General features: G+C 42.8%; 1 protein-coding gene across 3 annotated transcripts in view; it reads right to left on the bottom strand.

The window, feature by feature from the left end:
* NMT2 (N-myristoyltransferase 2) overlaps positions 1 to 1,138 on the bottom strand; it is a 60,437-nt gene extending 59,299 nt beyond the window's left edge. For 2 of the 3 annotated variants that reach the window (XM_065586928.1, XM_065586924.1), the window contains exon 1: positions 804 to 1,138. In XM_065586928.1, coding sequence (XP_065443000.1) covers positions 804 to 913 — 110 coding nt within the window. In that variant the 5' untranslated portion in view covers positions 914 to 1,138. Of the gene's footprint in view, positions 1 to 162; positions 509 to 803 lie in introns of those variants that run through there. The other variant, XM_065586925.1, reaches the window with a different exon arrangement.
* Between the last annotated feature and the right edge of the window lie 11,139 nt (positions 1,139 to 12,277).

Here is a 12,277-nt window from a genome sequence, read left to right as displayed (position 1 = left end):
ATTTGACCTCCTTCCCCCGAGAGTTATACTAAGGACAATGCTTCTTCACAGACATGCTGAGGGCTACATCCTCTACTCAAGGCCTCTTCTTGCTGGAAACAAGGGCATCTCGCCTCGCTGCGTGAGTCGGGGCTTATATACAGACAAAAATCCGCAGCTCACCTAACTCAGGAGACGCTCCCACCAGCTGCAAACGGTGATCTCCAAGCACAAGCCCTTCGTGCCTCCACTGAGAGCTGGGATAGGAACAGAGCCAACCTCCCGCCAAGGGGCTCAGCCGGCCGGACGCGATGCCCGCCGAAGACGGCCCCAGAGGAAGCTGGGGATGGGGGCGCTCCCACAGCCAGGCTCACACCCTGGCTCGGCAGCAAGTATCGCCCAGCAGAGCAGGGCGGAGCGCGGGAGCCCCGCACCGATGCCTGTCACCTCCATGGAGGCCCCGCAGCGCGGAACCCCCCTGACAGCCGCGCCGCCCGCCCCACGCCGCCGCCCCCTGCAGGCAGGCCCCGCTTCAGGCTCCCAGGAAGCGCGGGGCGAACGGCTGCCTCCCGCGCCGGCACAACAGCTACGGCGACCCCGCGCTACTCCAGCCCAGCCAGCCTCAGTGCCCCGCTCCGCACCTGGGCCGCCGCCCCTGCCGCTCAGCCTGGCCTCGCGCTGCCTTCCCCGCCCCGCCGGAGCGCCCCGGGCCCCGCTGCAGCAAGGAGCCGGGCCGGAGGGAGCCCAGCGCTTCTCCCCGCGCCCGGGGCCGTGCTGCAGCCGGGGCCGGACGCGCCGGCTCAGCCGCGGGCGCTGCCGCCTACCCCTTGGCGTGCTCGGTCTCCTCCTCATTGTCGCCGTCGATGCCGCAGGTGTCCTGGTCATCCAGCTCCAGGCTCTGCTGGCTGGCCGCAGACTCGCTGTCCTCCGCCATCACGGGGGAAGGAGGGCGGGGAGGAGGGACTGGAAGCCTATGAAAGGAACCGGGGCGCACAGGCAGAGGCGGCCCGGAGGAGCTCCCTCTAGCTGCTGTCCTCCCCCTGCTCGGGGAGCGGCAGCCCCCAGCCCGGCTGCCACCCCCGCTTCCCTGGTCGGCAGGTAACGGCCGCACGAGCCCTGCTGACTCATGGAGCCCACACCGTTGGTGCCACTTCCCAGATAAGTGATTCACCCAGTGCAGCCCTCAGAGAGGGGCCTGAGCTGGACGCAGGCCCCTGCCAGTTGGGGGCGGATGGCAGCCAGACCTCAGGCTAGAGCTGGAATTCAGGCTGACCTAAGCGGGCAGCGCCAAACACCTCCAAACTGCTGGGAGAGTCGGGAATCAGGATCTGGAGGTTCGCCACTTGGCCTGGCTCTACCTGCCCCCCTTGCACCGAAGGGGCTGCATACTGCACCTGGCTGCTCTGTTTGAAATGTACCAGCCGGAGGATCAGTTGCAGCTGGGCCTCAGTCCTACAGCAAACTCAGGCAGGGGAGCAGTGTTCTGCCCCTATGGAGCTCATTGCATGTGTGACATTTGGGGGTTCACCTAGGCCAATAAGGGGTTCGGTAATCATCTTGTGACTTGTGCAGCTTGGGTTCAGTGCTCTGACCCTAACAGCCTGCCAGGAGCCCACGGCCTCACCCTGGCTTTGCCCAATCTGGTTACTCTTTGCAGGCTGACCTTAGTATCTTCCCAGACCAGAATTTGCCTCCAAATCGTCCTACTGCAGGGACCAGTCCCTCTCACTGGACCCTCACAGAGAAAGTGTTACGTTTGGTGCCTCTACAGAGAGTGTAAAACACTCCAACCTATTAGCTTTCTAGAAACCCACATTCCTTTGTCTAGGACAGAGGTGTTTATCATCATCTTTATCTAGGCTAGGCTGTTTGGTTGTAAATGTGTTTAGAAACATCATACAGCGGGAGTTCATAACTTCACATATAAAGTTAACATGTATTTGGCAACGATATTGATAACCAGCTTTCATATGATACCTTACACAGTGTTGGGTGTAGTGAGTTGGTTGGGTCTGATCAGAGACAGTGTGGCCCTATGCCAGTGGGCATTAAGGACTCTTAGGGTCACAGCCAGATTGGAGTTTTGCTGCCTACAGCCATCCAAGAAGTGCCCCAATGCCTGACTGATATACTGTCTGATATAGCTTAGTGCTATCAGAGTGGCTCATGAATTTTATAGTTCAGTTTTAATATCAACCTAGATACCCCTATACTAATCCCAGAGTCTTTAGGTAGACTTCTCAGTCCTCAGGAGAGGGCATGTCTACATTAGGGGCTATGATACTGTAGCAGCTCCCTACTGTAGATGCTTTCTACATTGACAGAAGCAGTTTTTCCATTGATGTAGGTAATCTACCTCCGCAAGCGACAGCAGCTAAGTCAACGGACAGATTCTTCTGTCAGTGTAGCCGCATTCCACATCGGGGGGAGGGGGGGAGAGGTTAGATTGGCTTAATTACAGCACTTGGGTGTGAATTTTTCACATTCCTGAGCAACATAACTAGATTGATTTAAATTTAAATGTAGACCAGGACTAAACTGTTGTGTGCCACTGGAAAAGAACAGGGGAGACCAAGGTGCCCCTAAGAACATAAGAACAGCTATATTGGGTCAGACCAATGGTCCATCTAGCCCAATATCCTGTCTTTGACAATGGCAGTACCAGATGCTTCAGAGGGAATGAACAGAACAGGGCAATTTTGAGTGTTCACCCCTTCTGGCAGTCCGAGGTTTAGGGACACCTGGAGCATGGGGTTGCATCCCTGACCATCTTGGCTAATAGCCATTGAAGGACCTATCTTCCATGAACTTATCTAATTCTTTTTTGAACCTACTTATACTTTTGGCCTTCACAACATGCCCTGGCAACAAATACCACAGATTGACTGTGCACTGTGTAAAGAAGTACTTCCTTTTGTTTGTTTTAAACCTGCTGCCTATTAATTTAGCGGATGTTCCCTAGTTCTTGTGTTTGGTGAAGACATAAATAACAATTTCCTGTTCACTTTCTTCATACCATTCATGATTTTATAGACCTCTATTATATCCCCCCTTAATCTTTTCTTTTATTAGCTGAACAGTGCCAGTCTTTCATTTCTCCTCATATGGAAGTTGTTCCATACCCCTAATCATTTCTGTTGTCCTTTTCTGAACCTTTTCCAATTCTAATATATATTTTTTGAGATGAGGTGACCAGAACTGCATGCGGCATTCAAGGCCCTGCAATGGCAGGGAATTCATTGGGACAGTGGTTTTCAATCTGGGGTCTACAGACTATGTCTAAGGGGTCATAAGAACATAAGAATGGCCCTACTGGGTCAGACCAATGGTCCATCTAGCCCAGTATCCTGTCTTCTGATAGTGGCCAATGCCAGGTGCTTCAGAGGGAATGAACAGAACAAGTAACAAAACGGGGGTCCCCAAAAGATTGTTGTTACCATAGAACAGTGGTTTTCAAGCTGTGATCCAGGGACGCCTGGGGCTCTGTATATTATATCTAAGATTTTCAAAGGGGTTCACACCTCCATTCAAAAATTTTTAAGGGTCCATAAATGGAAAAAAAGTTTGAAAACCACTGTACTAGGGAAATGGCAGGGAACTGTTATGTCCAGACATCCTAGAAGGTGAACCATGCCCAATACTACAGAGGAAGGAAACTCCCCCTACCCCCAAGGTCCCTGCCAATCTGACTTGAGGGGAAATTTCTTTATGACCCAAAATATGATGATCAGTATGATCCTGAATATATGAGCAAGACACACCAGTCAGGCATCTCTACATCCTCAGAGCACTGGTCCACCCCATCCAGTGTCCCTGTCTTCAGCTACAGCCAACCTCTGAAGCTTAAGAGGAAGATGAAGGGAGGGGGAAAGACTATATCTGGCCAATTCTGCATTAAAGAAAATATTCCTTCCTGACCCTGTAGGTGACCAGAGGAAGCATGAAATTTGATTGTAGTTATCATTACCTTAATGCAGAACTACAAGTGTTATGAGCATGTTGAGGGAAATGCGGAAATCCTCCCTATAACCCATGCAGGAAGGAGAGAACATAAGCAATTTGGGGATATTTATGTAATGTACCTTTTCAGTAGGAAAAGGAGTTCTCAGCAGAAAAAAATAGCATGAAAAAGACTTTAAACACCACTGCCCTACCCTATATGGAATATGTTTGATGCCTATTATATTTTAGGGTCTTTGACCCCTTTAAGCCCTTTGTCCCTCCTTTTTTCCCTCCAAAGCCCAGCTGTGCCTTCACAAGAGCTTTCAGCCACCTGGCCATGTTCAACTTTCTTCCAATTATTATTATTAAAGTAAATGGGTTTGTTGGTTTTTACATCAGAAAATGGGGGTGTAGGATAGAAAGCACAGGTTAGTCATTAGAACATAGAATGGGGAGTCTGAGACCTAGGTTTTAATCTCAGCTGTCACTGAGTCACTGTGTGACCTGAGGCAAGCCACTTAGCATTTCTGCCTTGGTCTCCCCTCTTGCTGACAGATTTACCCTACTTCCAAGGTGTCATGAGGATTAATTAACTCATGTTTGTAAAGCACTAGGAATAGTTAAAGCACTTTATTACAAATGCTAAGGCCCATATCCTCAAAGCAATTTAGGCACCTAACTTCCATTGATTTCAAAATTGGCTGCTGTAGAATTGCAAATTAATATTATAATTCTGTTTACTTTATTAGCACAAACTGGAGCTCTCTGAAAAAATCAAGTTCCTGCTGAAAGGAACTTGGCACTTCACCACCTACTGCTCTCCAACTCAGTGTTGCTAACTTTTGCAATAGTGGATGTATTTCAGAAATCCACAGCTCCTGGATTCATGTGATTATATCAGAATCTCAGATTTTTTTTTTAAGTAAGTTTCTAGTCCTAGTGGTTGTAGAGAAAAGCTTGAAAATGAGAAGCAAGTGCATTCTAAAGGTTCAGAAACCAGAAAGCACATAAAAAACCCTCAACATTTATTAATTTTTAAAAAATCTCTTGATTTTTAATCCACTTCATAATGTTGGGGGGCCTGACTTGTGATTTTTTGAATACTCAGGTTTGGCAGTGTTGCCAATTGCCTTATAGAATCATAGAAATGGAGGACTGGAAGGGACCTCGATAGGTTATCTAGTCCAATCCCCTGCACTGAGGCAGGATTAAGTATTATCTAGACCACCCCTAACTGGTGTGTATCTAACCTGTTCTTAAAAACCTCCAGTGACAAAGATTCTACAACTTCCCTCAGTAATTTGTTCCAGTGCTTAACTAGCCTTATAGTTAGGAAGTTTTCCTAATGTCTAATCTAAATTTCCCTTGTTGCAACATTATTTCTTGTCTTGTCCTCAGTGAATAAGGAGAACAATTTATCACACTCCTCTTTATAACAGATTGTCATCTGATTGCTCTTCTGTTTCTCCCTGATAGAAAATGAGTGAGAGAGAGTGTGTGTGCGCGCGCAATGGTTCTAATGCGGCTTTGTCTCCAGTCTGCCCCTAAAGGCCTCTAGCAGATCCTCTCTTCCTCCTGCAGAGGGAGCCATTGTCCATGGGTACTCTCGGCATGGAGCTTTTATCACCCTCCACCAGAGTATCATTCTTGATGTTTATTGTTACAAGCATAATAATAGTATTTTGCAATTCTATAGCACCTTGTCTCTCAGGTTCTCAAAACACTTTACAAACACTGCTGAAGTAAGCCTCAAAATACTTAGCTGAGGTAGGGTGACCAAATGTCCCGATTTTATAGGGACAGTCCCGATTTTTGGGTCTTTTTCTTATATAGGCTCCTATTACCCCCCACCCCGTCCCGATTTTTCACACTTGCTGTCTGGTCACCCTAAGCTGAGGTAGCAATATTATTATGAAGAAGTGGTAAGGATAGAAGCAGCTTTCATTATAAAGCCCTATTTTAGGACCCCCTTACCCCCAATCTTGTCTTAGAAAATTGATGTGCTGGAAAATTGCCAAACTTGCTCTAAAACTGAAGGCAAATATTCCAGCAAAGTCTGAAGCAAACTCATTAAACCAAACCAATTTTGAGTTACATGTCCTTAATGAATTACTCTGATTCAAAATTTTGACTTTTGTCTAAGATTTCTGCATCTTTTGACTCCCATTCCCTCACTTTAATGATGAGAAAACAACCGATCTAAAAAAAGTCTGAAGGGAGGAGCTGAGAAAAAGAATCTCGGAGACTTCTTTCACTGTCCTATGAATGTGTGCACCATGTCCTTGCTTTGCTGGTAAATTTTAATTTTACCGTAATGTGTGACTGTAGCGTATTCCAGGTTGCTTGGAGGGCAATTAAAGAGGAAAGGGAGGCAGCAGAGAAGGTGTGGGGGCTTTTTAATTTTTTAAACAAAATTTTTGGCATTTTTGGCATTTCCCTTGAGGATAATGAAAAAAATTATGTTCTAACGGCATTTTTTTTAATGGAAAAATGAAGTGTGGCTTTAGTACACTTATGATCAAATACAGTATCAAGCACAGTAAACTCTGGTAATATCACCTACAAGGGACTTCATCCTATGCTTGCAGGAAGCTGCGCTTAATAGGCTAGGTCTTCTCCACCTCTTCATCTTGTAACTCCTATGGAACAACTGGAAAAATTCAAGTGTAGTAAATCACCAGGACTGGAAAGTATTCATCCAAGGCTTCTAAAGATGAAGTGTGAAATAGCAGAGATATTGACAAGGAATATATCTTTAGAAAAAGCAACTATTCCTGAATATGGGGAAGTTGTTAATGTGGTGCTTATCTTCTAAAAAGGAATTGAGAGAGATCCAGAGAAATATTGACAGAGGGTCTAACACTTCCAGCAAAACTGATGGAGTGTGTAATTAACACTTGGACAAGTATAACCTGATAGGGTCAAACCATCACTGCTGCTGTAAGGGGAAAATATGCCTCACTAACCTGTTAGCATTCTTTGGAAAAGTCAGACTATACAGAGGTGATCTTCTTAACATTATTTATTTGTATTTTTAAAAAGATCCTATATGAGAGAGAAGGGAAAATAAGTACAGAATAAAAGGACAAAACCCTGTTGTGAATTAAAAATTAGTTAAACAACAGGAGGCAGGTTCTAATGAACAGCTTCACCTCAGAGTGGAGAGAAGTTCACCCAGTGGTTAGTAATAGACCAGTTTTATTCATTATGTTTACTAATGATGTGTGGGAGGAAGTGAAAAACTGTAAGTGAATCATTTGGTAAAAAAAAACCCTGGTTCTAACCATCTTCTGTTATGTCTCATTTTTCCACATGATTTTCTCCACTTCACATAGAAAGCTGGAGTGCAGGTAAATACTACAGCTATGTAGATCCTTAGCTAGGACACTATGGATTTTGCTGACAGGAGGCCCAGATTCTGACCCCACATGTTACTCCAGCAGCATACAGGGTCCATAAAGAAGCTGGGATGAATCCTTAACTATTTTCTCTTTCAAAATTTGTTCCAAGACCTTGCATACAATCAAGGTCAAACTCAATCCTGTAGTTTCCTGGATCACTTTTCTCCCCTTTCTTAAAAATAGGAATCATATTAGCAGTTCTCCAGTCATAGGGTTCAACCCCCGGAGTTTACAGATTCATTAAAAAGCCTTGCTATTGGGCTTGCAATTTCATGTGCCCATTTCTTTAATATTCTTGGATGGAGATTATCTGGGCTCCCCAATTTAGTCCCATTAAGATGTTTGTATTTGACTTCCACCTTGGATGTGGTAATTTCTACCTCCATATCTTCATTGCCATTAGCCATCCTGTGACTACCCCTCAGCTCTTCATTAGTCTCATTAAAAACTGTGGCAAAGTATTTGTTTAGGTGTTGGGCCATACCTAGATAATCTTTAATCTCCACTCCAACCCATCCTCAGTGTTTAGCGGTCCCACTTCTTTCCTTTGTTTTATTCTTGTCGCTATAGGAGGTTTTGGAACCAATAGATAAATTAAACAGTAATAAATCAGCAGGACCAGATGGTATTCACCCAAGAGTTCTGAAGGAACTCAAATATGAAATTGCAGAACTACTAACTATGGTATGTAACCTATCACTTAAATCAGCCTCTATACTATAGGACTAGAGGATAGCTAATGTAATGCCAATTTAAAAAAAAAAGACTCCCAAGGCAATTCTGGCAATTATAGGTAGTAAGACTAACTTCAGTACTAGGCAAATTGACTGAAACTATAGTAAAGAACAGAATTATCCGACACTTACATGAACTTGATTTGTGGGGGAAGAGTCTTTGGACTTTCTTCAATTTGTCCACATCTTTCCTGAAATGTGGCACCCAGAACTGGACACAATACTCCAGTTGAGGCATAATCAGCACTCCTGCTAATATATCCCAGAATTATGTTCGGTTTTTTTTGAAACAGTGTTATCCTGTTGGCTCCTATTTAATTTGTGATCCACTATGACCCCCAAATCCCTTTCTGCAATACTCCTTCCTAGGCAGTCATTACTTTCAGATCATATATGAAAAAGTTGAATAGCATCAGGCCTGGTACTGATACCTCACTAGAAACATTCCCTTTCCCAGATGATGATTCCCCATTGAGAGCAACTTTTTGAGAACTGTCAGCTAGTTTTTAACTTAATATATGCTTTGATATTTTATAGTGCTAACTTTTTAATCAAAGTGTCTTGTAGTTTTAAGTCAAATACCTTACAGAAGTCTAAACATATTACATCTCCGCAGTCATCTTTGCTAATCAAACTTGTAATCTCATAAAAAAATTAGGTTTGTCTGACAAAACCCATTTTCCATAAAACCATGTTGAATGGTATTATTATTTTCTTATCCTTTAATTTTTTTATCAATTGAATTCCATATCAGCTTTTCCATTATTTTGTCCAGGATTGACATCAGCCTATAGGTACCTCAGTCATCCCGCTTGCCCATATTTAATATTGTCACAACATTGGCACATGTTTAGTCTTCTGGAATTTCTCTGGTATTCCAAGATTTAATAAAAATGAACATCAGCAGGCCACAGGTCTCTTCAGCCAACTCTTAGCATTCTTATCCAGATCTGCTGATTTCTTTCCTCAGATGTCTTCACTTTAGTAAAAATCAATTATTTTAAACTTGTTTCCGTTCTTATTTTTATCTTCTCTCCTCAGGGTAAATTGCAAAGCATTTATAGATAATTTTTTGTAGTCTTCCTTTCTTCTAGTTGCCTCTCTGCCTTTATGATTGCCTCATATATATTTAGGAAGGACACTTCCTTTTTTTTATTTGTAATTCTGCTTGGTTTTGCGTGCTTGTTTAAATACTAGGACTATCAGGTGTTGATGTCCCCATTTAATGAAGGATCTTTTGAAGACCTAGTGCGATAGAAAATATAATAGATTAAAACTGGAGCTGCAGCTTTCCCATTCCTAAAATTATAGCATTGATCCTGCTGGATTCTGAGGTTTTGTGACCTGTAGGACTACATAGAGCCCTCAGTGGCCTGAGGCTATAATCTGGGAACCAGGGCCTTCTACCCTATACTTTGCATTAGCTCAAACTAAAGAGAAGAAGGCTTCTTTCAACCAAACAGGAAGGAGGTTTATTGCTCTCCATTTCTGTTTTTAAATACATAGCATCTCACAGGTGCTCAAATCCAACCTACCAACCCCCAATTCTGTCTAATTTGTCACAATAATCTAAACCCTTTAGGAATTGTTAGAGTTTAAAAAAAATAGTGGTAGATGATATTTAGTTTCTGATGCTGTGGCGGCTATGGCCCCAAACCAGCAAAGTACTTAAACACATGTGTAACTTTAAGCATGTGAGTAATCCCACCAAGATCAATAGGACTACTCATGTACTCAAGTACCTTGCTAAATCAAGGCCCATATGCATAGATAGCCTTTAACAGTTAAAATGGATTCTGCTGTATTCAAAAACAGACTTGCTTAAAGAGACTCATATATTGGGAAAACAAAAATGATCTGCTCTAAATATGTTTTGTAATCCAAGAGACATGCTTTTGTCAGTGCCAGGATTCAGTAATAACTCCTCTCTCATTATGTTTAATTCTTCAACTTGCAATGAGTTTTTAAAAAATGTTATTGTGGCAAACAAGTATATTTCTGATTTGCTTCACAGTGGTGTCTATTAGAACTACGCTCTGACTCAATTTCTTTGATCTCTCTCTCTGCTGAAACCTTAAACTGCATTCTTCAAACCAGAAACACTGATAAAAAGAGGACAGATTCAAATCACATGAAACATTTCAGCAAAAACATTGAAAAGAGCCGATGTACTTGTGGTAACTAGTATTAGAATATGTATGGACAGTTCCTAAATGAACGGAGCTCATGACCTGTATCTGATGTACCATATTAAATGTGATGTAGTTTCACTGCTCTTTGTGAGTAGGCTCTCCCCGGGCCACATCTCTAAATCTACCTCTGAACGCTTCGGCATCATGAATTGTAACTTCCTCAGTCTCCCATGCTCTTCTCTCCTGTGTTGGTGGTAGATTTTAGCTGGTAGTAGCAATCTGAAACAGTCCCACTGACCCTCAATCGTGTATTAAAACGCAGCTCACAACCCATCTCTTCTATGCTACCTTCAGCCATGAAGCTATTATCTACTTCCCCATAACAGTGCCTGCATTCACTAATGACAAGAGCTTCTGAGGGCTTGGAAAGGGGTTATCCACTTAATGCACAGTGAGAACATTCACAGTTACATGAGATGTATTAAAAATATAAACCCTTATCCTTCAGGATATAAAACAACCACTGAGTGTTACAGGGCTAGGGAAGGCTTTTCCCCTGTGGACAGATGATCGCATTCAGGAATTTCTTGACCCTTTTTCTGAAGCATCTAGTACTGGTTACAGTTGGAGACAGGATACCAAACTAGATTAAATATAGACCTAGTCTAGATCCATTATGCAACTCTCATGGATGATAGCTGAGACTGTATGACTGCATCATCACTAATCATCATCATAATTATCGCCACTGCAACCACAGCCACTAGCGCACTATTCCTATCTGGTCTAATTTTTTATAACATTTCATAGCCGTATCCATTGGAATTGCTATGCATTGAGAGAGATTTGTATAAAAGATGCCTAAAACCATTGCATTATCATGCAAAATAATGTGCAAAGTTTAGTTCTGAAGGGTCTCCCATTATTACATCATGCAGATTAGATAGGATTTCATATGCTCTCCACCAGCGTTGTTTCTACCATTTTAAATTGGGTATATTGCAATGCTAAAGCAGCAGACATTTGTTGAATTATCACAGCAAGACTGCTTTATTCTGATAAACAATAGCAGCAACTAATTTTCAAACATCCCCTTTTGGTTTTTGCTAACTGGAACCTCTTTGATACCCATCACAGAGTTAGGCAAAATTCATAATTTGTTTCATGACATGACCATTTGTGCAGTTTTTGCAACCCACACTTAAATTAAGGTTGGAGATTAAAATCATAATTTGACGGTAAAAATGCCCACAGTGTGCACAGTCCTATATAACCGAAGAAGATATGGCCCTTCCTCCAAAGAACTTACAGTTCAATGTGAAGTAGTGTAAATCGGGAGCTACTAAACATTTTCAGAGCATAGACCATATGTTAGTAAAAGGATTCTATCTCCCCTCCTATTCATATTTCTATAACATCCACATGGCAACTAGAGCAGCTGCTTTAATGGGAAAGTAATAAAAGGGAAGTATTTGTTTAATGTCTAGCTGTCTTTTAATGCAACAACACATGACCTGCCAGCTCTCACTGGACCACCATAGTTCATGAATATCTGATATAGACGTCTTTGGAAGGATCGATGTTGAGAGGTTCTGAGGAAGAATGTGTTTTCAGGAGGGTTTGGAAGGATGAGAGGGTGGTCATTTAAAGCATAAAAGGGGAGGAGTTTAATGAGAGGTGGTTAGTTTGGGGAGGAGAGAGAAATTATGCTCCATAACATTAATTCTTACTTTTATACAGACATTGTTTATAAAAAATTCTATTTTGGGGGGTAGGAGGGAAGGAAAGGTGTACATACACCTGGGGATGGCATACTTATCAAAAGTACCTCATCTTGAGGAATGTTTCTCATTTTAGTCCCATTGTTACCTTCATTCCATACAAATTTGATGTCTCCACACTTCTATTATTGAAATAATGAACCAAGAAACTAAGGTTACAGAAAGCGTTATTTAAAGTAAAGGAACAACTCCCACCACATTTTATGTTTCCTTCATGGATAAATTGGTGTCCCTTATTTCGGGTCTGTCACGCACTACACTGCAACATTTGGGCTTTTGCAGTTTGAGAGGGATGGTTAAATGATGGT

Source organism: Chrysemys picta, chromosome 2 (genome assembly GCF_011386835.1).
Source record: "Chrysemys picta bellii isolate R12L10 chromosome 2, ASM1138683v2, whole genome shotgun sequence".
Classification (NCBI taxonomy): Eukaryota; Metazoa; Chordata; order Testudines; family Emydidae; genus Chrysemys; species Chrysemys picta.
This window is presented reverse-complemented; position numbering and strand designations above follow the sequence as displayed.